At 45.1% G+C, this 27,472-nt stretch overlaps 3 protein-coding genes across 3 annotated transcripts in view; 1 reads left to right on the plus strand and 2 right to left on the minus strand.

The window, feature by feature from the left end:
- LOC311366850 (actin-binding LIM protein 1-like) overlaps positions 1-16,044 on the plus strand; it is a gene marked incomplete at its 5' end in the record, with an annotated part of 21,561 nt that extends 5,517 nt beyond the window's left edge. Inside the window, 16 exons of the mRNA XM_084485616.1 lie at positions 124-307; positions 822-934; positions 1,347-1,473; positions 1,635-1,728; positions 3,416-3,503; positions 4,148-4,206; positions 6,743-6,820; positions 10,380-10,532; positions 11,322-11,418; positions 12,757-12,804; positions 13,224-13,294; positions 13,837-13,888; positions 14,644-14,651; positions 14,740-14,814; positions 15,578-15,658; positions 15,782-16,044. Of these exons, the coding sequence (XP_084341742.1) occupies positions 124-307; positions 822-934; positions 1,347-1,473; positions 1,635-1,728; positions 3,416-3,503; positions 4,148-4,206; positions 6,743-6,820; positions 10,380-10,532; positions 11,322-11,418; positions 12,757-12,804; positions 13,224-13,294; positions 13,837-13,888; positions 14,644-14,651; positions 14,740-14,814; positions 15,578-15,658; positions 15,782-15,895 (1,442 nt within the window). The 3' untranslated portion in view covers positions 15,896-16,044. The remainder of the gene's footprint in view (positions 1-123; positions 308-821; positions 935-1,346; positions 1,474-1,634; positions 1,729-3,415; positions 3,504-4,147; positions 4,207-6,742; positions 6,821-10,379; positions 10,533-11,321; positions 11,419-12,756; positions 12,805-13,223; positions 13,295-13,836; positions 13,889-14,643; positions 14,652-14,739; positions 14,815-15,577; positions 15,659-15,781) is intronic.
- Positions 16,045-17,954: 1,910 nt separating this feature from the next.
- Positions 17,955-24,862, minus strand: dnai2b (dynein, axonemal, intermediate chain 2b; the record flags this gene model as incomplete). Its single annotated transcript, XM_084485617.1, has 12 exons — positions 17,955-18,176; positions 18,938-19,171; positions 19,792-19,938; positions 20,445-20,580; positions 20,964-21,187; positions 21,360-21,482; positions 22,085-22,224; positions 22,604-22,717; positions 23,016-23,158; positions 23,390-23,511; positions 24,237-24,398; positions 24,680-24,862. The coding sequence occupies 12 exons, from the start codon at positions 24,860-24,862 to the stop codon at positions 18,132-18,134; spliced, it is 1,773 nt and encodes a 590-aa protein (XP_084341743.1). The 3' UTR covers positions 17,955-18,131.
- A 777-nt stretch (positions 24,863-25,639) lies between these two features.
- ttyh2 (tweety family member 2) overlaps positions 25,640-27,472 on the minus strand; it is a 49,627-nt gene continuing 47,794 nt past the window's right edge. Inside the window, exon 14 of the mRNA XM_084485936.1 lies at positions 25,640-27,398. Within this exon, the coding sequence (XP_084342062.1) occupies positions 27,318-27,398 (81 nt within the window). The 3' untranslated portion in view covers positions 25,640-27,317. The remainder of the gene's footprint in view (positions 27,399-27,472) is intronic.

Raw genomic sequence — 27,472 nt, forward strand, 5'->3', positions numbered from 1 at the left:
ATGTGTCTATATGTGTGTGTGTGTGTGTGTACACAGTGTCTATGTGTGTGTGTGTGCGTGTGTGTGTGTGTACACAGTGTCTATGCGTGTGTCCACAGTGTGTCTGTGTGTGTGTGTCCCCAGTGTGTGGCTGTGACCTGTCCCGCGGGGGGTCCTTCCTTCGCAGCGGAGACTACCTCTGCACGCTGGACTACCAGCGTCTGCACGGGACGCGCTGCCAGGGCTGTGGGGAGTACGTGGAGGGCGAGGTGGTCACCGCCCTGGGGAAGGCCTACCACCCGGCCTGCTTCGTCTGCACCTCCTGCAGGTAGGAGGCCCCGAATCTCACCTGGGGTTCAGAGGTCAATGAGCTGCAACCCGTAGTCCAGATAATGAAGAACAGCAGTGTCTCCTCCCTCCACCGAAGGCTGCTTCATCAGCACGTCTCTGGTCTGAGTCACTAGTCTGAACATAGAGCTGGAGTATACTGGGTGTTATGGTGTTACAGATGTTTAAAGGTCTGCATATCTATATGTTTATGAATGAACATAACAATGTAGTTGTGTTGTTTTTAAGTCAACATAACGTTGTGGTTGCGTCAGATGTTGATGTGTTAACATAACGTTGTGGTTGTGTCAGATGTGTTAACATAACGTTGTGGTTGTGTCAGATGTGTTAAGATTGTTGTGGTTGTGTCAGATGTGTTAACATAACGTTGTGTTAGATGGTGATGTGTTAACATAACGTTGTGTCAGATGTTAATGTCTTAACATAACGTTGTGTTAGATGGTGATGTGTTAACATAACGTTGTGGTTGTTTGTGTTGTGGCTGTGTGTTCCAGACGTCCGTTTCCCACCGGCGACCGGGTCACCTTCAACCGGAAGGAGTGTCTGTGTCAGCACTGCTGCATCCAGCCCCACCCCTCCGTCTCCAATGACAACTCCTTCTCCAACAGTAAGTTACCATAGCAACAACTCCTTCTCCAAAAGGAAGTTACCATAGCAACAACACCTTCTCCAACAGTAAGTCCCCATAGCAACGACAACAGCCTAACAATTAGTAACCTTAGCAACAACAACTTATTCTGCAAACAGTTCATTACCATATCAAGAACACCTTCTCTAACAGTGAGTCACCATAGTAACAATAACATCATAACAATTAGTAACCATAGCAATAACTACTCCTTCTCCAACTGTGTGTGTGCATGCGTGCATGAGTGTGTTTGTGTGTGTGTGTGTTTGTGTGTGTTTGTGTATGTGTATGTGGGTGTGTGTGTGGGTATGTATGAGTGTGTGCATGCACGTGTGTGTGTGTGTATGTGTTTTTTTTGTGTGTGTGTGTGTGTGTGTGTGTGTGTGTGCAGATTGTTTGGGCTGTGGGATGGACATAAAGAACGGACAGGCCCTGCTAGCGCTGGAGGGCCAGTGGCACCTGGGCTGCTTCAAGTGCTCCACCTGCCACCGCCTGCTGACCGGGGAGTACATCAGCAGGTAGGCCCCAAGCCTCAGCCCCCTGGAGCACAGCGGGGGGGGGGGATTGTCGCCCTGTCTCTCCTGGCTGTCCACTCAAACTCAACAACGCTTCAAGGGCATCGAATCGTCACTTCCTTCTTTAAAAGCAGTTCTCATTTCTGCTATACCTGATGTTTCAGGAACGGGCTGCCCTACTGTGAGAGAGACTACCAGGTCCAGTTTGGGGTCCAGTGTGACGCCTGCAACCAGTTCATCATGGGCAAGGTTTTGGAGGTGAGGACATTGTGCAGACAATTTAATTTAACATTCTAGAGAAGATGTCGTTATGTTTCACTTTCAAGAGAATATTTTAGAGAAGAAAACATTATAGTTAACCTTCTCGAGAAACTTTCAAAGAAGAGATCATTCTAGTTCACTTTCTAGATAGCATTCCAGAGAAGATGGCTTTATGTTTCACTTTCTAGAGAACCTTCCAAAGATGAGGTCATTCTCGTTATCATCCTAGAAATCATTTCAGAGGACATGGTAGACTTAGAGGACAAAGCAGAGAACATTCTAGAGAAGAGAACCAACACACTCTTTATATCTACTGTGCTACTCTGCTTATCCTGTAGTAAGAATTTGTTGAGGCGTACACTGTGATAAAGTGTGTGTGTGTGTGTGTGTGTGTGTGTGTGTGTGTGTAAACATCTGGTTGGAGAAGTCCCTAGTCCCTTGCTCTCCTCTTCCCTCCCTCTATATCGCTCTCTCAGTCTGTATGAGAGGAGGAAGGAGAGAGATGGATCAAGAGGGTGGGAGGGAGGGAGAGAGAGAGAGAGAGAGAGAGAGGGAGGGAGTAAGGCTGGGAGAGATAGATGGAGAGAGTAAGACTGGGACGGAGGGAGGGAGAGAGAGAGAGTAAGGCTGGGAGAGAGATAGATAGAGAGAGGGAGAGTAAGGCTGGGAGGGAGAGAGAGTAAGGCTAGGGGGGAGAGAGGGAGAGAGTATGGCTGGGGGGAGAGAGGGAGAGAGTAAGGCTGGGACAGAGGGAGGGAGAGAGAGAGAGAGAGAGTAAGGCTTGGAGAGAGGGAGAGAGTAAGGCTGGGGGGAGAGAGGGAGAGAGTAAGGCTGGGGGGGACGGAGAGAGAAAAGGGGTGGGGCAGGGAGGAGTGAGATAGATAGGTCAGCAGAGAGAGAGAGTGAGGAGGGGAGTGAGGAGAGGAGAGTTTGCGGGGATAGAAGAGGGCTGAGGCAGGGAGAGACCAGCACAAGATAGGAGGTAGAGAGAGAGGAGCACTAGGAAGGTTGGTTGGAGTGAACTGGGCAGAGGTAAGAACTTTCTCATGTCTCCCTGTGTAATTATATGAGAACATAAGAATGATAAGAAGAGTGATGACAGTAGTGATAGAGTAGACCTTAGCTGGCAGCTGCTTTACTGATGCCACAAGTCATCTAGTACAACAATGTGAGGTTAATTTCACAATTTTTAAATAATATGTACGTGTGTGTGCGTGTATATGTGTGTGTGTGTGCACACACACACACACACACACACACACACACACACACACACACACACACACACACACACACACACACACACACACACACACACACCCACACCCACCCACCGGACCAGAGAATCAAAGTCTGTGGGTTTCCATGACAATCAGACCACTGGGGGAATGGTCGCTCATTCTTTCAGCATGTCTTCAGAGGGCCGGGCAGCGATGACATCAGCACACTGCAGTGATGTCATCATGTTGCTGAAGAGCTCCCTCACGGAAGAAGAACTTGAAAATGTTTTCAGATGTGGGACCTGACCTCGGGGAACCTTGAGAGGAACCTAGAATAACAAGACGCTCACTCTAGTTTTAACGTCCTGATGTTAACAAGTCCATGTCCAGTACACTGCAGCTGGAGGCGCCGTGATGTCACTCGGAGTGTTATGTTGATGTTGTTCATCTTCACGGGGTTTCAGGCTGGAGATAGACACTTCCACCCAAGCTGTGCTCAATGCTGCAGATGTGACCTCCTCTTCAGAGAAGGAGAAGAGATGTTCCTACAAGGTGAGAGAGAGAGACACACACACACACACACACACACACTGAGAGATCATCCATTTGAAAGCTTGTCTCTCTCACACCACAACGTTGGTGTCACATGTCTCAGCCTCTGCCAGTCCAGCATGTCAGTGGGTTCTTGGGGAAAAGGTTCTGGTTTGGAACTCGAAACTCAGCCGTCTACCTAGGTATACCTAGGTTGTACTTAATTGTGTAGCATGTACTTAATTGTGTTGTGCATGCATGTTGTGTAGCATGTACTTAGTTGTGTAGCATCTGCAGTAGCTAGCTATCACTGCTGTACACAGGGAATGGGGTCAGCCTGGCGATTGTTAGTACTTGCACTTGGTTCTATGAACATCTTTACTGTACCGACGGCGATATATTGTTTCACTTCTTATGACAAATGTACTTATTGTAAGTCGCTTTGGATAAAAGCGTCTGCTCAATGCCCTAAATGTAAATGTAATGTATCCTTGGGCTAGGCAGCCCTTAGCCCTACCAACTCCTTAATGACATGATGTACGATGCATGTGAGCTCCCCATAAGTCACTGTTAGACGCTGTGTGGACACTTGATTAGGAGTGTCCTAGGAGGCCCTCTGGGAGCTGGACCGAGGCCCTAATGTGATGTACACCTCCTCTCCGCAGCCTCCACCATGTGGCACCCCGACTGCAGGAGCAGCAGCGGTGGAGACACCCGCTCCAGGGTCAGTTCCCACACCTGCACCCTCTGACACCTATCTGACACCTCGTTACACCCTTAATTCAACCCTAAGTTACACCACGATTAAACCCTTAAACCCTTTTTACACCCTTAATTAAATCTTAGTTGCTCATTAATTACACCCTTAATCATACCCTTATTTATACCTTAGTTACAACCTTAATTTAACCCTTTGTTATTCCTATTCAAACTCCTAAAAAGTGGGGCAATAGTGAATTTTTCATCAAAAATTCATATTTGAGTTCAACTTATTTTTAATTGATCATGGACCCTTCAAAGTTCACAGTATAAGTGTCATGCTAGTATTATATGTAATCAGGGGTCTTACTTTCTAATGAGAGGTTAAGAAGTGTCTGGTGTCTCTGGTCTTCCCTCCTAGAGGTCCACAACCCCAAGTCTCCATTACCTCTTCCCCCCATCTGAACTACAGGTCAACACCTGCTAGTCACTCTTTGTTAGCATGGTAGTAGCATGGCTAACTAGCTAACTAGCCTCTGCTTGCTTATGCCTTACAAACAAAACCAAAGATAGCCAGGTTTCATGCTGCTGTCCAGTGGCTGGTGAACTACAGCAGATTGGTGGCAGCAGGTTGGATCCTCTACCACTCAGGGCACCTTTAACCTAATGTGGCCCATATCTGTCACCCGTTAGGGTGAAGGTTGTTGGTTTGCATGTTTGACACCGGCGCCCTCTTGTGTTCTGTGTTCTGGAGAAGCGGGGCCCTCGTGTGTTCTGTGTTCTGTGTTCTGTGTTCTGGAGAAGCAGGGCCCTCGTGTGTTCGGTGTTCTGGAAAACCGGGGCCCTCGTGTGTTCTGTGTTCTGTGCTCTTGAGAACTGGGGCCCTTGTTTGTTTGTTTTTGCACCACTACACCAAAAATAATTCCTTGCATGTGTAAACATACTTGGCAATAAATAAGATTCTGATTCTGATTATGTGTTCTGTGTTCTGGAGAACCATTGTGCCATTGTTATTATCCAAGATCCATTGTTATTATCCAGCCTGAAGGCCATCAGTACGTTCCATCAATAGGCCAGACGTCCAGAGGTCCTGAACAGCTCACCTGGTAGAGCCTGGCATTAACACTGCCAGGGTTAGGGGTTTCATTCCCTGTCTAGTAGGGCAAGGCATTAACACCACCAGGGCTAAGGGTTCCATCCCCTGTCTAGCACACCTGGTAGAGCTAATTAGCTGTTAATTAGCAGGTGATCATAGCTAGCATAGTAATGCATAACTAGCAGGTCATAAACACAGAGAATGTGGTGTGTATATGAAGTGAGTGTGCGCCTCCTTACATTGAGATCAATTGAGAACAACTCAAAATCTCAAATGCATGTCTCTAATAATAAATGTGAACAAGCTCTAATCCTTATACATGTCCTTCCCGTGTGGCATGTTAAATACCTCAGAACTCAGGAGGGTGGGACGGTGGTGGTTATTGATCCCTACCAAGTCCTGGTAAGCTCCACCCGTGCTGCCCAGAATCGTGCAGTGATTATTAGCTGGCGATTATTTGACAAAAGTTATAACCATCTCTCACCTAAAAACCTGAACTAGCCACCTCTAACCTAATACCTAATAATCCACTCGACCACTTCTAACCGTATACCTATACCACTTAACCTCCTCTCACCTAATACATAAGCTTAATAATCTCTAACCTAATACCTAAACTTAACCATCTCTATCGTTGCGCCACTAGCCAATCAAAGCATGATTCTGAGCAGCATGGTCAGGCCCTGTGGTGGGATCCATAATTATGCGGTACAGTTAGAAATATTATACCATGAGATAAAACGATTGATTTCATTGATATATGTGTTCTGCTTGACTGCGTGCCTTCCTCTGTCAGTGACTATTTAGATTTGACTGCACCCAGCTAATGTCTGACCAATCAGGACATGTCTTCCTTGATTGGTTCTGGGAAATTAGGTTGCCTGTAAATCACAGAAGCGTGAATGCAACACTTCTCAATGGCTGGGAGAAGAATAGGGAGGAGGAAGCAGCGAGGAATAGGGAGGAGGGAGCAGAGAGGGATAGGGAGGAGGGAGAGAGCGAGAGAGGAATAGGGAGGAGGGAGCAGAGAGGGATAGGAAGGAGGGAGAGAGAGAGGAATAGGGAGGAGGGAGAGAGAGGGATAGGGAGGAGGGAGAGAGAGAGAGGAATAGGGAGGAGGGAGAGAGAGGGATAGGAAGGAGGGAGAGAGAGAGAGGAATAGGGAGGAGGGAGAGAGAGGGATAGGGAGGAGGGAGAGAGAGGGATAGGGAGGAGGGAGAGAGAGGGATAGAGAGGAGGGAGCAGAGATGTTGAATGGCACTTTATACTCTCTATAACTGACACGTTTTCCTGATTGAGAAGACCAAACATAATTAACATTCATGCAATGTCAGAGAAATGAATCAGGTATCAGTCTCTGGGCCTTAGTCCCTCCATGTTCTGCTAGAAACACGTCTACCAGTAGGACAGAACCAGAGGCCTCTCTCTGTCTTCAACCTGGTCTCCTTGCTGTTTCCCCCTGCAGGCGACAAGGTCTTCAACAGGGAGCGTTTCGTCCCGGCCGGACTCCACCGTGCCCACCTCCCCTGGTCACTCCATCTACGTGAGTGACAAGTAGAGCAGCCTCCGTCATTCACCAGAGGAGCACCACTAACCCTACTGACACTAGCCTCCATCATTCACCGGAGGACCACCACTAACCCTACTGACACTAGCCTCCATCATACACCAGAGGAGCACCACTAACCCTACTGACACTAGCCTCCGTCATACACCAGAGGAGCACCACTAACCCTACTGACACTAGCCTCCGTCATACACCAGAGGACCACCACTAACCCTACTGACACTAGCCTCCGTCATACACCAGAGGAGCACCACTAACCCTACTGACACTAGCCTCCATCATTCACTAGAGGACCACTAACCCTACTGACACTAGCCTCCGTCATTCACTAGAAGAGCACCACTAACCCTACTGACACTAGCCTCCGTCATACACCAGAGGAGCACCACTAACCCTACTGACACTAGCCTCCGTCATACACTAGAAGAGCACCACTAACCCTACTGACACTAGCCTCCATCATACACCAGAGCAGGGGTGTCAAACTCAATCGCACAGGGGGCCAAAACTCAAAGCACACATAGGTTGCGGGCCGAACAGGATAAACATTTATTGAACAGACTAAAACTATAAACGTTTTTTGAACATAATATGAATCGAAAACAGACAGGATACAATATCATTCTAAAAGAAATAAATAAACTTAAAATATTTTTCTCTCCATTAAAATAGCCTATCTCCTGTCATAATTATATAAATTCAAAATATGAACATGCTGGAAAGAAATCAGAAAATAAAAATGGTGCTTTTAAGTAAAAGTTAAAATCATAACAAATCAAAACATTCCATTTTCTTTGCTCTTATGCAAGTTTGTCAGAGCTTGATGCTTGGCATCTTTTCTTGGCAACACGTTTGTTTATGTTTGGGGTTAGGTTCTGCGTTGTGGAGATTCTCAGGATGGATTGCAGGTGTTCATCTGTGAGACGTTTTGTTCATTTTCATCACAGATGAAACAGCTGCTCACACATATTTGTGCCGCCAAACATACACAGGGTTTGAGCCGCATGTTGACGGAGCTGGGGCATTGCTTCAGGAATGAAGCGAATGAACTGTGTGGGCCCCACAGTGTCGTACTCTGCCTTTAGTGTCCCGTTACATTGCAGCTCTATCAGCTCCATCTGCATCTGTACAGGTGCAGATTCCACTGCATCATACATATCAGTGATCATGCGCTCCCGTCCCTGGAGCTGAAGGTTTAAGACGCTGAGATGCGTAGTTATGTCGGCCAGAAACGCCAACTCACATTTCCACTTTTCATCCCGCAGAACTGTGGAGTCTTTTCCTTTACTGTCCATGAACTGACAGATTTCCTCGCCCAGCTCAAAAAGTCTATTGATAACTTTTCCCCGACTTAGGGTTAGGGTTAGGGTTAGTGGGTTAGGGTTAGGGTTAGCCACCGCACCTCCGTATGATAAGGCATGTTGCCAAACTCTGAATCTATTTCCCGCAGAAAAGACTGAAATTGGCGGTGATTTAAACCTTGGGCTCTGATGAAGTTTACAGTTTGTGTTACAGTGTTCATCACATGATCCATTTTTAGGACTTTACCGCACAGTGCTTCTTGGTGTATGATGCAGTGATATGCTGTCAACTCACCAGCACAATTCTCCTCCTGCATCTTTAAGTGCATCCTTCCCACTAGTCCACTTTTTTCACCGCACATTGCCGGTGCTCCATCTGTTGTAAGCCCAACAAGTCCCAAGGCAGTTTCATGTCGGTTACACTTTGACATACATTTTCAAAGATGTCTTTTCCTTTCGTTGTCCCGTGCATTGATTTAAAGGTCCCATGGCATGCTATTTTATGGATGCTTTAATATAGGTGTTAGTGGGCCCCTAATACAGTACTTGAAGACGTTCAAGAAATTCAGCCTCGGTGCAGAGTTACAGCCACTACGAGCCAGTCCCACAATGAGCTCACCACAAACGCGCCGTTTTTAGAGGCGGGTCCAGGTGGAGGGTGGGGGCGTGGCCCTGAGCAGCTTGCGGCCACGGTACCACGCGCTAGTGTTTACAGTGGAACACTGAACACTCCGGGTGCTCCGGCGGGAGTATGAATCTCAAACGACTGCGTCGGGTTCTCAGACACCTCTGGTTCTTCCACTTCCACGTCAATATTAAGTACAGACTGAACGGCGAAATGGAGGAGAAGGGGATTGTTGCCCGCAATTGTTGCCCGGGGTTGTCTGTGTCGGGTTGGTTGAGAAGGAATTGGGAACCGCGACATGGAGGAGAAAATGATTTTTCTCCTCCATGTCTGCTGTGATGTCAGATTCCTCTTCAACTCCTCTACCTTCTGTAGATTCTGCTCTGCATCCAGGTGTTTTAACTTGTCCTGATGTTTTGTCTCGTAGTGCCGTCTTAGATTATACTCACACAGGTTTACCGGCAATGTCAGTAAACATATACTCATTCTCCCACCGGTTTTGAAAGGCTCTGTTTTCAGAATCAACTTTTCTCTTAGCCATTGTTAGGGGCTAGCTTTGATTTGAAATTAAAGTTGAATACATCAACAGACGTTTGATCTGACGTAGTTGACGCGGGAATGATCACAGCTAGCAGACCACAACTGTGAACACTTCTGCCTTGTTGTGTAACATTTTTTGTGTCCTTTTTTACTTGTGTATTTGTTTATATTTGTATTTTTATTCTGTCACTGTAATGATTTTGTGACCTGCCTATGGACTGTCGATGTAAGCTAGCAGTTTTGCTAACTCCGGCATGTTTACTTCTCTTCTTAAAAATTGAAACATCAGGGCTTTTTTTTTCTGACTTTCATCTGTCCTTCATCCACACAGGACCCCCCCTTCTGAACATTCTCCCCCATCCCGACTGAACCACAGAAGCCCCTCTTACGATAGGACACCACTTAGCATGTAGAAAGAACAACAGAAAAAAAATTATTGAAAGACTTTCCATATACTTTTGCCTTACATATGTAAATCCAATCCCCCTTCTTGCAGCTACCTTGAAGGACTTGGACTGGGGAACACTAGTTTCTTCTAATGAAAGAGATAAACAGCTACACGCTAGATGTTTTCCTCTCAAAAATGACTGCCTTACCAGAACCACTAGAACCTGTTTAAACCAGTATAACTGGTGTAGTGTATAGTGTACAAATCAAGATAAATCAAATTGAATTGGAGTGAAGCCCAATCAACCTACCACCTCTAATCGGAATGTCAGCATCCAGACAAACTATAATCCCAGTAGAATCCTGGTTTTTCCTGGTTAGCCTTATTCAATCCACCAGACTTTCCTGACAATCAATGAAAGTCAGGGACAGCATTCAGCAGTAAAGTTCAGTTTTGGCTGTTGATGATTTGTTGTTTAGGTATTCTTGCGGTAAAGTAAGAGTGTCTGTGTTCGGAGGCAGTAGATTAGCATAAACAGCCACACATTCCATCTAGTTCTAAGACTCTGCTTGAAGCTGTGTCCATGGGAAAAAAGAAAACGGAATTTCCTCATAGTGACCTTTGAACCCTCACCCTAACCCCAACCCTCCACCCCCCTCCCTCCCTCTCCTCGAACCCCAGGCTAAAGTAGACGAGCAGGCGGTTGATTACCGAGACTTAGCTGCCCTCCCGAGAGTCAAGGCCATCTTTGACATCGATCGCCCAGACTTGCTCTCCTACGGCACCTTCCATGAGACCCAGAACCACCAGTCCTCCAAGCAGGTCCCTGCTCAGGTACGCCCCTCAGCCAGCCCCCATGGCCACTTCCTTTACTAAACTTTAGTCATACAGCAGACACTTTTAACCGTGAGGTTTAGGATCAACTACGGTGGCCTGTACTTGCCTGTATTGTGTAAGGTGTCCTGTACCGGCCTGTATTGTCAGGTGTCCTGTACTGGCCTGTATTGTGTAAGGTGTCCGGTACTGGCCTGTATTGTGTAAGGTGTCCTGTACTGTCTCTTATTGTGTAAGGTAGGTACTTCCAAAATGATGTGATGGACTACCACAGCTTAGTTTAGCCAATTGTCAAGTGATGAGGTTCCTTGATAGAGTGATGAATTATATTTCTAATTTAGACACTAGAAATCTTCTAAGTACATAGGAAATGTTGGCGAAAGGACTGAGCTTGTCTGTTTTCACTGGCTATGTGAGGCACATCCGAGAGAGGGTTAAGCTTCTCGGAAACTTATTCATTCAACGTCTCCTCTTTCCTTGTGTTTAGTGTCAGACGGCGGGAGTTTCCTCTCCTCCTCTGAATGAGATAAAGTTTCAAGTATTTCATATTCTAAGAATAGATAGAGCAGACACATAAAGCTATATGTAGTAATTAAGGTAACCCTAACCGATCAGTATGTAACTAGAGGTCAAGATGTGTTCAGGTCTACAGTATGTAACTAGAGGTCTAGTTGGGTTCAGGTCTACACTATGTGCTGATGGAGGTGTGATATGAAGGTCTACACTATGTGCTGATGGAGGTGTGTTATGAAGGTCTACAGTATGTGCTGATGGCGGTGTGTTATGAAGGTCTCTCCTGAGAGATGGCGGAGGAGCGCGGAGCCCGGGTCTATCCACCGCCACAGCTACACCCCCAGCGTCTCCCCGCAGCACTTCCACCGACCGGGTGAGACCACTCATCATCACCATGCACATGATTCAGCTTTAAAAGAAGATTTACAAGTTGGCCTGAGAACAATCAAAGGATATAATTAGCACTATAAAATCAAAACAATAGTAGGCCACTACTTTCTTTTTTCAGTGGTTTTGCAAATTATATTGAACTTCTGCAAATGAAACAAACAAACAAGGCTAGACAAAATACAGGCATGTGTGTGTGTGTGTGTGTGTTGCTTTAATCTTGGTTAAGGATTTAGGAGTTATTCCTGATGAGGTGGCTCCTCCCCTCTCCTTACTTCACTCTTCTCTCCATCTCTTTTTGTTACTTTTCCTCCTTCTCCTCCTCCTCTTCCTGGGTGAAATTGACAGGCATAACTTCCTGTCTGTCAGGCTCCCGGTTTTCCTCCCCCTTTTCTGACCACTTCCTCCCCATAAGTGCAGGTAAGCCCCTCCCCTTCCTCCCTCTAGGCTCATCTACTCTTGTCCCCCTCCTGACCTCGGAGGACGTCCACCTGTGTCAGAGCTTCTTATCTGCAGGGAGCTAACCTAGCCTGGCTAGCTCCCATTCATACCTCTTCTCTCTCTTTCTCCGTCATCCTTACTTACTTTCACTTTTCAGTGCACTTTTCAATGTTAAAGGGTCCCATATTTGACCACCAAGTGAGAGCTTGATTAGCTATTACAAACAATCCCCTTCTTAATGTAGCCCATACAAATCCTCATTCAATTCAATTGAAATAGATGAAATACATTTTTAAAATCTTGTAATGGCTTACCAACATCACACCTGCTGGTAAAAACAGTTGCCCTTTAATGTCTCCATCAAGAGATACCATTACTGTATTCATAACTGTATACCCTTAATAATACTTATGTTTATTTAAACCTTCACTATCAAACTATTATACTGCAGGTATTTACTCCATTTAAATATTTCTGAACTAGAAAGTCTCTCTAGAAGAAACAACCCATTGCGAGTCAATCCATCATTGTAAAGTTTGTCTACGGACGGTTTATTATGGATAACTCGTTGCTCTCCTACTGCTTGCTGAATAAGACGAGACAAGTTTAGAATAGGCGTAGTGGACAGCTGTCATCTGAACTCGGACCATGATTGAGATGTGTTCCTATGGGGAGCCACGTTGACCTTCAAGGACAGGAAATAAACACCTGAAAAAAGTGACAATTAAAGAAAATGAGGGATAAGGAATGAATGTGTGTGCTGTTTCTTGGTGTTGCGTTCTGCTGTTTGCGGTGCTACAGCCCCGGCCTGTTGTGTCCCAGCACCTGAGCTGCTGTCTCCTGCTAGTGGATCTAACTTCATTATTTAAACCTTCGTCTGCAGCACATCAAGACAACCTGTACATGAAGCCCCCCATTTACAAACAGCATGGTAAGCTCTCACACACAGGTGTGTGTGTGTGTGTGTGTGTGTGTGTGTGTGTGTCGGAGGGTGGGTGGGTGGTTTGTGGGCATGTGTGTTTTTCAGGCTAGTCTGGTGATGTGTAACTTATAACTGATAAGAAAATGTACCTACATTCAATAAATATAATAAAGCACACATAAATTAATACAAAAATAAGAATCTAATATGATTGTGAACCTGTAGGCTTGGTAGTTGGAAGACTCCCTAACCACTACCTGCTCCCTCAGGACATAGGCCTATCTTGGTTTCCTAACTAAATCTAATTAAGTGTAGGGTTAAATGCCAGAGCTTGTGCCACAGGATTAAAGGTCGTCTCCCAGGATTAAAGGTTATCTATTAGGGCTTAAAGGTCAACTACAAGGGTCTAATTGTTGGTTCTCCTGTAGACACGCCTCCAGCTGCCTACCAGACCTCCTCTCTGCCTGGCCATGGCCGGCACAGCGGCCTCTTCTGTCAGGTAGGCACCAGGAGCACGCACACACACACACACACACACACACACACACACACACACACACACACACATAAACAAACAAACATAACCATAACCACACACATACACACAAATAAACAAACAAATATACACACATGAACATAACCATAACCGTACACAACCACACACACATAAACCCACACAAACACACACACACACACACACACACACACACACACACACACACCTGTGTGTGAGAGCTTACCATGCTGTTTGTAAATGGGGGGCTTCATGTACAGGTTGTCTTGATGTTCTGCAGAGGCAGGTTTAAATAATGAAGTTAGATCCACTAGCAGGAGGCAACAGCTTCCTTATCGTTCATTAAAGTTCTTTGGTCGTGCACGTTGCACCACAGACATTAGTAGAAATGTCTACAAAGAATATGCATATTTTAAATCAACTATGGTACATAGTTTCCTTTAACACGTACAGAAACCCTGCTAACACACGGGTAACACACTAACCTCATGTTGTTTCCCTGTCTTCTTTCATGTGTGATGATGAAGCAGTATGGATATCCATACCACCAGCATGGATACGCAACAGATGGAACTACTGGTGAGATGCTGGAGCAGGGATATCCAACAGGGGGAATATATAAGTCATGCATATATTTTCTATTAATTAGTTGTTGCAACTTACAAAACCAGGTCATACATTTATCAGAGTAGGCAAACAACATAACAGAAAATAAAAAAGTTGATAAAAGGTTTATCAAGTTGATAAAATATTTGTTGTTCCCAAAATAACTTATACATGATATTAACTAGGCCCAGAATAATTACAAAGAAGGAAAAAAAATGCTAACTGCTAACATGTAAGATGTTTAGTACTACTGTAGAGTATAGAGGACCTTTAGTACTATTATAGAGTATAGATGACGTTTAATACTACTGTAGAGTATAGAGGACCTTTAGTACTATTGTAGAGTATAGATGACGTTTAATACTACTGTAGAGTATAGAGGACCTTTAGTACTATTGTAGAGTATAGATGACATTTAATACTACTGTAGAGTATAGAGGACCTTTAGTACTATTGTAAAGTATAGATGACGTTTAATACTACTGTAGAGTATAGAGGACCTTTAGTACTATTGTAAAGTATAGATGACGTTTAATACTACTGTAGAGTATAGAGGACCTTTAGTACCAGAGTATAGAGGATTTTTAGTACCATTGTAGCGTATAGAGGACCTTTAGTACTAGGGTATATAAGACTGTATTAAGTTCAATGTACAGAGTATAAAGGTTGTATTCCAGTGTAGATGATACTAAAAGGTTCCCTCCTCTCCTTCTGTTTGTCTCTCCCAGGTGCCGAGGTGAGAGATCCTAAGTACTTCAAACCTAAAAGTGTCCCCATAGGCTGTTCAAGGTAATGCTAACACGCTATCCCTGCTCGGCGTGTAGCTGAGCCGTGACCTCCGACCTGCGTTCTCACAGCTGGACCGCGGGCTGTCCCTGCCCAACCTCCTGGAACACACTGTGAGTACTACTGTGGTACTACTGCAGTACTCTACCACAACGCTTACCTCAACACTGCTACTACTGTAGTATTACTGCAGTACTCTACCACAACGCTTACCTCAACACTGCTACTACTGTGGTACTACTGCAGTAGTCTACCACAACGCTTACCTCAACACTACTACTACTACTGTAGTACTACTGCAGTACTCTACCACAACGCTTACCTCAACACTGCTACTACTGTAGTATTACTGCAGCACTCTACCACAAATCTTACCTCAACACTGCTACTACTGTAGTACTACTGCAGTACTCTACAACAACTCTTACAGTCACCTCCGCCTACCTGCTCCTGATGAGCTAGCTGTCGCCCTGCGTGGTTGACTCTGACGTTGGTGTGTCAATGTGTTTATGAACCGTTGTAAGCTGCTTTGGATAAAAGCGGCTAAATGCCCTAAATAATGTCAACACCGTGCAAGTACTGCTACTATAGTACTACTACAATACATTACTTCTTACCTTAACCTGCTGAATACTGGAGTACAGTGCAGTACTACTAGAATATTTATTTATTGAAAGAGATTTAGATTTTGTATTATGGTGAAAACAATATTTACAAAAATTATATATATATTTTTTTTAATTTGATAAATGCCTTGATAAAACACACACACACACACACACACAAAATACACTAGATGTAAAACTTTCAGTATGCTGGGTTTTGTCATGTTAAGTTGGGTTTGTGTCATTTTTTTTACAACCGATTATTAACCAGGTTTACCCGTATGAAGTACTGGCTGTCACCCCTAGAGGGCGGGCCAAACTCCCCAAGAACGTAGACAGGACAAGACTCGAGGTAACGAAGTTCAACAATTTCGTTCATAAAAATAAAAAAAAGATTTCATCAATAAATGTAACCTTCAAGTAACCTTCATTTTATTGAACTTGTATCTTTCATCTTTTTCTGTTTCTCTTTAAGCGCTATCTTTCTCCAGACTCCTTCTACAAAGTGTTTGAGATGAACTTCCAGCAGTTCAACCAGCTTCCTCTGTGGAGACGCAATGACTTGAAGAAGATAGTGAACCTCTTCTAGTCCAAGAGGCTCACCTCATGAACCAACTCCCCCTCACCATCGCCTTTTGGTTTCATTGTTCCTCAGCTTGAATTTAAAAAGATTTTTACCAACCAGATAATTCTTAGTCATGGGTTTTGAATGTTTAGCCTAGGCCTACTTCTGTGTACTTCTGTGTCATAAATCCCCTCCTTGACACGTTTTCTGTATTTTTTTCTGGTACTTTTGTAGAAATCACTTGACTTTGAAACATGTTTCCCCAAGAGAAGTTAGATTGAAAAAAAACAACCTTACTGTATTAGCCTATTCCTCAACAAAACACCACTAACATGCACTATCTTTCCATTTAAATCCTTTAACTTTTATTTTCTAAACCTTGTAGGCGGTCCTTTTGATTTCAACGTTGTTCAGTACACGAGATAGCACAATAACTGTCATTTACAGACTAATTGTGTGATCAAAAGATGAAACAATCAAAGATATTTGATTGTCTATCTGATGCATTCACACTCCTGTTATTCATTTATATTCAACTACAATATAAAGGAAGCTAAGCTAAACCACTGCTTTGTGGCACGCAAATAACGGGTTTACTGTTTAAACACAAATGTGATTCATAGTTATTTACTGAGGACTATAGGCAGGACCCACATTTTAAAATATGTTGAAATGACAATCATTATAGGACAATAAGAAACGATTTAAAGGGAAATGTAAAATAAAAGTAGAATACTAAAATGAATATTGAATGTATCGGCAGCCACACAGAAGTGGAAGTTTCTACCAAATGGGATAGACCAGTGGTTCTCAAACTTTTTACCATGAGTACCACCTTAGAAATGATTTGGCTCTCCAAGTACCACCGGAATTAAAATAAAGTTTACAAAGAAGGCATTAATATTAATAATATGATTTATTATTCACAGAACTTTACTTGACTGAACAACCAACTGTAGACTATGTAAACTCATACAAACACGACTTACATAAATATACTTAAGTAGCTAAGTAAGTAACAATCGAAAGTATTGCTCAACTCACGGTTAATTGGTGGTCCTTTGTCTCCCCTGTGTCCTTCATCGTGGAGTCCAGGGAGAGGGTTTAGATACAGCAGCGGGGCGGTCAATGGTGGACGACGGGACCCTCATAGTCCCGCATCCTGCTGACTGATGACACCTGCATGGCCCGCTGCAGAACAATACACCTGTTGCTCACCCTAGCCAAGGCTTCTAGTGGTGAACTTGTAAGGCTGTCCTCCGGTCGATATAACACGGGCACGATAACAAACGCTGCTGTTAAAAGTCTTGGAACACTGCCTTCTTCCAGTAGAGCGAGTTGCAGAACGGTAAGAAAAAAACAGCACGTAGAGAAGCTGGGAGGCGGACAACGCTTGAAATAACCCTTCCCTCCTTATCCTAAACTATTTGAAATAGCTCGATGGGACTAATCATCGAAACAACACATCTAGTGGCAGACTGAGTGAAGCAGGCACGACGGTTCAACAGTTCACCTGCTCTACCCGTTATCCTGGCTAGTCCATTCTGTGTTTGGCAACCAATCGACTGGTGTAATTCGTGTGCGTGTTGTCCCTGGAGATCCGCGGTGTACAACAGCGGCGGCGGCTCTCTGGTGAAGAAATCACTAGAGCACCTCCACGCTCTTCTCTCGACGCTCTAGCGCCCTCTGCTGGAGACACCTTTGAGTAGTGTCGCGCCGAAGACAAACATTGATTGATTGATTGATTGACATTACATTTATATAAATTTACATTTATACATTTATTTCAGACATATCAATAACACAAAAAAATGAAAAGCACTAAAAATCAATGAACGAAAACGATGTTAAAATTATTTCATAAATAAGAAATAGGAAAAATGAAATAAAAAGTATGTACAATATATATATATATGTTTTGGTTCTTATTACAATACAAAGTTATTATTGCTGCTATTACCACAACATTGCAGTTACATGCAATATACATATTTGTTTATTGTACTCATCCACCAATTATTGTACGCCTATGTGACCTATATGCTTACAAAAGTCCAAGAAGTCCAAAAAGTTAAAACCACTATTACACTTGAATTAAATATTTTATTGAGGATCTCCCAGGTGCAATGCACACACTTTTAATACTGTACATAAATAAAGCTGAATTAGCATTCCTTAAATGTGACATTGTGAAAGAATAGAAGAGATAGAAAAGAATATGGTTCAGATTCTGGACACATTGGGTATAGGCCTTCCTATATTAGGATTCCTCCATGATTGGTTTCTCTTCACAAACGTCCTTCTCCTGAAATGAAAAGAAGACAAGCATAAATAAGACCGATCCATAAATCCAATTGTAAGAGTGAAGTTTAGGGCTCGCTGTTTCCATGAGGTGCCTCAAAGTATTGGACCGCAGGAGAGGACAGAGGCAGGGCCGAGCATTTTGTCTTGGTACAAAAACACTCAGGTGGCTTCGTGACTGACTGATAACAGTGACATCATCACTGGTGACGTCCACCCGGCTGGCGTCTGCGGGTTTGAATCCGCCGAAAGAAGACCGCTGGCTGTAATCGATTGGTTTATTTTTGTCACAAAGGAATAAAGGAGTCACAGTGGGTGACAGACGGACTGGACGCTTCATTCCTGGATCACCTTTGACGCATATCGTTTTTCTCTGTGACTCATTTTGTTGCCAGGAGCGGAGGGGGGTGGGGGGGGGGTGGAGCGGCCAGGAGTGGGGGGGGGGGGATCTGAGACATTTCAGGTCAAATAAGCTGTACTTTAATCCCAGTATGGAAGTTAGGAGGTCCCAAAAAGCACACCGGACAGTAATAGGAATTGAAAGGAGATTTGTATTCATACGATGAGCTGTATGTTAAACATCTATATTTAACGTTGCGTGTGGCATGGACATTCGCTACAGTCATATAAAAGTATCAACAGGTAGTAAACGTACACACCCTGGACGTTGAGGGAGACCTTTACTCAGACGTTATGGACTGTGACATGTCTCATCCGGACCCTCCAAACCCCCCCCCCCCCCCCCGGACCCTCAGAGCACCTCACCCGGTGCTTCTCCTCCTTGTCCTTCCTCCTGAGCTCCGCGTCGATCACGTCGAAGAACTCGGCCTCTGCGCGGGCGATCATCTCCTCGGGGCTCTCCTCGCCGTCCCCCTCCTGGGCCGCCGCCGCGCCGGCGTCCTCGTCCTTGCTCTGCTCCGAGCGGCTGCGCTCCTTCAGACGCAGCTCTCTCTGCCGCGCCTCCAGGATCTTCTCCCGCTTGGTTTCCCGCTCAAACATCTGGAAGAAAGGCAAAGGCGATTGGTTCCCCCCCCGACCGACCGAGGCCCCTCCCCCTGTCCTGGGACTCGCACCGCGGGATCTGCACATTGTGAAATGACTTGTAACGGCTGGTTACACTGAGCTGGGTACAGCTTCGAAAGATAGATTTGTCCTAAAAATCAACCCCAAAAATACAACTTAGTTTACGTCCTTAAAAACAGCAAATAAATAAAAGGCAAACAAGATTTTGTTTGTCACCTAATATTTTTACAGCATGAGGCTTTTGCTCATCACAAAATGATCTGTATCCAAAGTCGCCGTAGGTCTCTGAAGATAAAAGCCTCCTCAACATGACAACTCCACAACTCATGTCATGAATGAAACTTTTTTTTTGTTGCAGAGACATAATCGTCGCTAATGACTGAGTCTGCTACCTTTAAGCACCGGGGCACGTGTCAGGTACGACGCACGTGCACTAGCTGAATACCCGTCCCCAGGATCATTAAAAGAGCAGCCTCACCGTTAATGCCGTCAGGGATAACTCTGTTCCTCCGACTTCTGCTAAAAGGCTCTACGGATGACGGACACACAACACAAACCAAAACACCAGCGCTGGTGGTCTTGAGTGAGAGTCTTACGGCCGCCACCAGGCTCTTCTCGTTCCTCTGCAGGGTGCACAGGCCGGGGGAGATCTCCAGCAGCGTGGTGTTGCCCAGCTGGGAGCCGCAGGAGAGGAAGCGGCCGTTCTCCTGCATGCGGAGGCTGTAGAGGGCCTCGTCGCACACCTGACACGGAAAAAACAAGACAAACGAAAAGTGACGTGTGTTACGGTAAAAGTTCAGCCGGTTCCTCCCTTCAGGGTAACAAGACACACCCGACCTGCCGGGTTACATGAGGTCTGAAAGCAGAGGTTCTCAGTTCGACACCTTTGGGTGCCAACTAAGAACATTGTCAGTTGTGTAGGTGTGTACATATACCAGTTTTCAACCGAGAAAAAGCCATAGGTAGTATATTTGAAAAAAAGCATATATGAAGAAATGTATTTATACTACTACTATAAAAAATGTTGCATTATGGCTTGTTATTATTTTTAAAATAGTGTTTCTTTGTGCATTCCATGATTTGTTTTTCATTGTAGTTTTGCTGCAGTAATGATCATGTATAAAGGGGGCACTCAACAGAGTGGAGAGGGGGTTTTTGGAGTTTTTGTTTTGATTTGGGTCCATATTCCTTTTGATTGATTACTATGCAGTAATGTTGGTAATAGCGGAGAGGACGAGAAGGTGCTCACCTTGAGGCTGAGCGTGGGGTCGTTCTGCTTGAACAGGATGTCCCACAGCTCCAACGTCCCGTCCATCTTGATGCTGGCGAACACGGAGGGTCTGACGGGGCTCCAGCAGGCGTCCGTCAAGTAGGACATCTGGTACCTGCAGAAAACAACCAAGACTATAAGAAACCCACCACCACACTCCCAACCCCGCCCTCCCCCCTCCTCATGTGTGCGTGTGTGCGCGTTTGTGTGTGTGTGTGTGTTGTGTGTGTGTGTGTGTGTGTGTGTGTGTGTGTGTGTGTGTGTGTGTGTGTGTGTGTGTGTGTGTGTGTGTGTGTGTGTGTGTGCGTGTGTGTGTGTGTACTGCTGGATTGTGTCACATTTGTTAGTCATTGTTAGTCAGCTAACACTGGTTGACAAGACGACGTCACCTGTTTTACCTTATGCATCTGAATAAGCGCACATCGGGTTATCTATTTGATTGTTCCAGCGTATGCTCGCCGTATAAACGAGACACGTCTCGTTAAAACGGCCGCCTACTTGGTGGACATGATGGAGGCGTCCTTGATGTCCTCGGACCAGATGCGTGCCGTCCAGTCCCCCACGGTGAGGAAGTTCTTGGGGAAGAAGGGGTTCCTCTGCAGGGCGTAGATGGGCCCGTGGTGGCCGCTGTAGGTGCTGACGATCTTCTCCGCGGGGGTCTTTGCCTTGCGGTTACAGGAGACCACCAGCCCCTGTTCCGTTCCTACCATGAACTTAGTCGGCTGGGGAAATCAATGAAACAAATATATTACTTCATTGATCCCAGATGCGATTGATGCAATTTGACACACATTGAAATATATGGACAATTTGGAAATATGGCAAACTTGGAAAATGTTGCAAATGTTAACATTTCCACAATACTACGTCTCAACCTCCTCACTAGGGGCTCACCATGGTGGACTCAAACTCCAGGGATATGGCCCCCAGGGCGTTATCCAGGTTGCCCTCCTTGTTGGGGTCCAGGATCAGCCTCTCGGTGGGCTCACTTATCTTACGGGTGTCCCACCAGAGCACCTGGAGAGCAGGATACAGAAAGGACTCCAGGAGCTCAGATACCTGAAACCTATTTACAGCCACCGGCAGCCTGCTCGGTGTAATGAATGGTTCACTTTTAAGAAGAAAAACACAAGGTCAACTATGCTTGCTATACTGTCCCCTGTGATCTACTTGTGATGCATCTTCTGTGTCATGAAATCTGACAACACCAGGAGCTGAGCCCATGGAGATAATACAAAAAACAATACAAAAAAATCGAAAGTATTGTATTAATTTAGGTATTCGTTTTCATGTGACTGGCGAGGATTCAGCCTCAAATCCGAGATGTGTGTTTTCCCCTCGTATTTGTGCAACTTTTGGCCTTGCATCTTTCCATTGTAAACTCTTGACCTTCCCCTCCACATTGTAACACAACGCGGTCCACTGACCAGCGGAGGGCCGGTGAAAGTGCAGCCTGACCTTTTGCAACATATCGGACTTCGCTGCCCCGAACGAAAGACTTCAGGGGCCTTTTTTTTGCACCACACCGTGTCCCCATTGTGTCCTCCTCCCTCCATTTGAGGAAGGGATTAGGTGACGGCGAGACCTTTTGTGGAGGCGCCGGTGAAGGCTTGGCTTACCTGGCCGTCGGTCGAGGCTGAGAACACGTCGGTTCCGGTCTTCGACGGCAGCCAGATGAGCTTGTACGCGGGGTCTCGGTGGCTGTGTTCTGTCTTGGACGTGTCCACCGGCTGGCTGCCCTTGCGAGTGTCCCAGTAGGCTGCGAGAGGGTCCCACACACGCACACGCACACACACACACACACACACACACACACACACACAATTTGAAAAAGGAGAATGTTTATTGTGAAGATATTCAACTTGAAGTTAATCACGCTACAGTGACAACAGTTTTGTCCTTCTTGGTTTTGTCCTGCTGGGAGTGCAGCGAATACTGGTTGCATGATAAATACTAAAGGTCAGGCTTTCAAAGCCCATAAAAGACACCTTTTGTCAGTGAAGAAAATAAGCACTTATCGATGGATTGCCTTACAAGAGAAATAACTGCAACCATTTCAGGTCAAATGATTCTCCTGCTGAATCCGAGACAGCATGTAGTTCCAGTGCAGCACGTGATGGTACACATGTGGAGCTCACCAATCTGTCCATTGTAGCAGCCCCCTGCCAGGATATGAGAGTCTGTGGGGATGTACTCCAGACAGACCAACGGGGACGCGGGTTTGATGCTCATCTCTGGCTTGTTTGGGTACTCTAAAAAAAAAAAAAGGAAAAAATAAAACCGAAGGGCTCCATTGACTTCTGAAATTCTGTCCTCGCAACGGATCAATTTGGAAGGAGAAACTACTATTTAGAATTTTGCAGAAGCATCCAAACCGACTTCAAGTGAACTCACGTACATGCCATTAGGGATGCCTTCAGGTTGGTGGAAGGGGAAGTTAAACCCGTGGCGACGATGTTTTAAAAGAAGGCAAGCGTCTTTACCACACACTGTTAGCAGCAGGGAAACGCCCCCCCACCAGTACCAACCATGACCTGTCGGAGCGCCTACCAATGTCCCAGATGTAGGAGTCGAAGCTCATGTCTTTGGTGGCCTTCTGGAAGTCCAGGCAGGAGTAGGCCACGGCCAGCTTCCTGCAGTCGCCCGGTTGCCATGACATACCGGTTACTGTGCGCTTCACTTTGTTAGGGTCCCTTAAAGACAGAAGGACAGAAGTTTAAAGAGACTATACTCATATCTAATATACTCATATGTATTTACATATCACAGTGTTAAATGGTGATGTGATGAAATAATTTCTCTGTAATATGAATGATAACAATATATATAATTATCGGCAATAAACCAACAAACACAAATGTTTGTGGCTGTAGCCCGGGTGGTTGGTGGATGTGTGGGTGTTGGGTGCTGGGTGGTGGGGGCACCTAAAGAGGTTGATGGTCTTGGCTGAGGGACACTCCTGCATGTCCTCCACCAAGTCCTGGTCCTCAAAGTACTCCTCATAGATGTCAATGGCGTTGTTCTGTTTGATACAGTGCTCCATGAGCTGCAGTGGGAGTACAGAGGAAGAGACTGAAGCGCTATCGACAGCATGAATCACTCTCTATTTCCTACACACCGACATGCTTCTACTGACAAAAACATCCACCCACACCCACCCCACACATGCACCCATGTGCATGTTCACACACACACACACACACACACACACACACACACACGTTACCATATGCATGTGCATGTTCACACACACACACACACACACACACACACACACACACACACACACACACACACACACACACACACACACACACACACACACACACTATGGCTTCCATCTTGAAATAGATGTCTTTGACTGCAGGCTTATCATGGATCGTTTGTTAAAGCAACATTGTTGGAGCCATTTTACTTTATTTTGTTACTTAGTTACTTTATTTAGTTAAGACTCATTTTGCATGAGGAATGCCTTCATCTGTTGTTGACAAGTGGTAGTGACAAAAGCCTTATAATCAGGTCAGTAATTGCATGCAGTTGCTGTGCAACTTTATTTTTTTCTAACTAAAGAAAGTCAACTGGCTCCAAAACAAACATACAGAAGGAACATGTTTCCCTTGAGATGAACCATACCTCAATGAATTAAGGATCAAATGCTTCATTCTGGAATTAATTAATGATGGAAACATGATGGGTCACCCATGGATCATCAAACCCACGAACAGAATGAGGACTACAGTCATGGGTCCAAAAGCGAGTCCCAGCACATACACTGCCCAGCTGGAGAATGGTGTTGCAGTAGTGCTCATCTTTCTCCACTTTCTTCCTGAAGCGAATGGTCTGCTCCATCTCGTGGGGGTAGATGTCTTTGGGCCACCCCCCCTCCACATGGTTTATCCCACAGGACACAGACTCATAGCGGTCCGTGTTCACCTGGAAAGGTCACAGTAGAACAGAGTAGAGTGGAATAGAGCCCATAGCCTAGACTATTATCTCATAATGGATGTCCACGTATGATCTGTCAATCTCAAACATGAATAAATACAGTTTTCAGTACAATGCTTATAGCAATACGGTTTTAGAAATAGGATGTATTCATTTTGTATTCATTCATATTGGTATGCATTCAGACAATGTTGTCTGAATGTGTTGTCTAAATACGGTAATTTTTTACCGTATTTAAATGAATTAAAGTTAAGGGCCTGTCTGTCTACCTCATGCTCGGACATGTCTTGGGAGCACTGCAGCGGGACATCGCAGGGGTCCCGGTCCAGGAAGGGGGCCCCCAGGGCGGGGTCCGGACAGATGTCAACGCGGAGCTCGGCGGGCCGGTCAGAGAAGTTACATGGCCGTCCGAAGTCGCTCCGCTTCTTGGTGTAGACATGGACTATCTCCATGTTGTCATCTGATTGCAATGAAAGGGGTGGGATGGGGGGGGGGGGGGGATGATGCGTTACCTTCTTTCTGAAATATTTATGAATGTCGTTCATTCTTCAGAAAATAACAGTAACATAGCGGTTTAATGGAAACGTCTGCATCTTGAACCGGTGTTGCCAGGTTGGGCGGGAAATCGGTCCCAATCTGGCAACACTGTCCTGAACAGCAAATGAATGCGTTCCTGTTGGTGGAAACTGTCAGCTGGGTTGTCTTTTGCTTGTGGGTTTAAAAACAGCCGCAGTAGCACCCTGTCGCTATGACCGGTTGTAATGCATCATACATATTAACTGTGAGTATTTAACTGACCTGAGTGTCCCCGGGGAAACGGGTGACAGCTAAACGTGAAGTCTGCGTTACGCCTTGTAAAACTTTCAGATGCGAACAGTGTTGCGGTGCAAAGAGTTTTCCCGTATCCTAGCGACACCCTGAGACCACGCCCCCAGGGCCTCACCTGACGTAAGAGACGAGATGGGCCCCATGCGGTTGACTGTGTGTTTTCCAAAGACGCTTTGGTCTCTTTGGTTTATTATTTAACGTAGGTGTTTAGTTATACATCTCTCTGTAATAAAAACAAAAAAAACAAACAAAAAAAAAAAAACGGTGCAGAGCAAGCCTCGTGAGAAAAACTGAATGTGATCTCGCGAGATCAGGATGGTCTCCTCCTCGTTACTAATACTTTTTAATTATATTACTTATTAGTATGACACATCTAAAAACCAACAAAAAAAAAATACATCTACTAAAAAGTTGTTTTTATTCAGTTCACAATTATGTATGGACGTCACACATAAAGTTAAGCACCATGGCGGTAGGAAGTGAAACATGCAATGGGGGGGAAATAACACCTAATCAACTGTATCAAAAAATAAAATAATTACAAAATTCGCATGTAAGCTGTTTAAGATCCATTTGAAAACAACAAAGGCCAACAATGTGATCATATTGCTGAATATCTTTTAGTTGAGATTGAAGACAAAACAATTAGTTTGGTTAAGTTTCTAAATCTTGGTCATCCTATACCATAGTCTGAGCAACGCAACTTCTAAAGTCATGTTAAACATTTGGCATTATTTAGTGTTAATTGTACTTTATGTACGACATTGTATAATCTATTACATCATACAGGGGTTCTCAAAAATGCATTGTGTCCCAAAGCTAGGCCAAATAATAGAACACAATTCTATGTTATTACTAAGACTGACACACTGGGACAAACACAGGTAATTAAAATTAAATTATGTTCATACAACAAAAGGAAAAAGTCCATAGTTGTACTGTCAATGATATTTACAGAGTGTGAGATAGCAAAAAGAAATACACACGCGCGCGTGTGTGTGTGTGTGTGGGCGGACGTCTGTGTGTGCACATCTGTAATACATTTGTAAATATAACAACTGACAAGATAGCTACACCTTAGGATATATCTTCAACATGCTTACAGTGTTTGATTTTGTGCCTTCACAAAAGAAAACATGATTCAGTGAGCACAGCGCACAGGAAATACGCACATGTTGCTGCCAAGCACGTTTGTCTGTTAAACCTCACACTTCTCTCGTTCTGCAATATTCTCTTCCTATCTAATCCGCCTAAAATATAATCTCACAAAGGGTTCTGTGTGATTCGTTTCGGAAAACAAAGAAAATAAATCTCGTTTGGCAAATTTGATGGCAGAGAACAGAACATATTTTGACCGCTGGATCGGCTCCTGGGTCAAAAGGCCAGCATAAAAATGACAGGAACAACAGAAATAATAGGCAAAAAAAACACACGCTCTCTCCATCCCTATCTCATTTCATGGACACCGTTTAGCATCAGTAGTATTTCAAGAAATCACCCTTCCCGCCAAGTTATTTTTTTTTCGTCCTTATCCATCCCTTTCCAGCTTGCAGGTTATTTAGTGTAAACAGACAACAGCCTTTGACCTTTGACCTCACCCCAGACCTTCTTCACACACCCTTTCCTATCTTGTTGGTCCTGGCAGCAGAGCCACTGGGTGACAATCAGGTGCAAAGTCAACAGCGTGTCAGCGTTTCCGTTGCTTTGATCACGTGGTGCAAAGTGTTTGGATCAGAGAAGGGAGCCGCAGGTGGTCCGAAGTATCCGACCAACCCCGGCGACGCAAAACAATCGTGTCGAGTTGAAGCGGTGCTTTTCGTGGACGTCAAAAAAAAAAAAAAAGTTCCCATCCGACTGCGATTACGAAGCATTGGCAAAAGTGTGAGATGGCTGTTCCTCCAATCACGTCGCCAGCTTGACACGAGGTGGGCACAACGTTGTCGGCTTTGGGGGGGGGGGGGGTGTCCCATGCTGAGGAGTCTCTGTGGCGGGGAGAGGGGAGGGACACGAAGCAGGCAGGCGGGAGGAGACGCTGGGGAAGTGGAGGAGGAGGAGGAGGAGGAGGGGAGGAGGCACAGTCTACGCCCGGAAGTCATTCCCAAAGTGTCTAGTCTGTTCCTCGGTCATGGAGAGATAGGTAGCCCTCATGCTCGGGGAGTACTACAAAGGAGAAGGCAGGAGGCAAAGACAGGTTAATACAAACGCCACACGTTGTTCTCTTGTCCTTTAGTCAC

This window comes from Micromesistius poutassou, assembly GCF_964030765.1.
Source record: "Micromesistius poutassou genome assembly, chromosome: 21".
Lineage (NCBI taxonomy): Eukaryota > Metazoa > Chordata > Actinopteri > Gadiformes > Gadidae > Micromesistius > Micromesistius poutassou.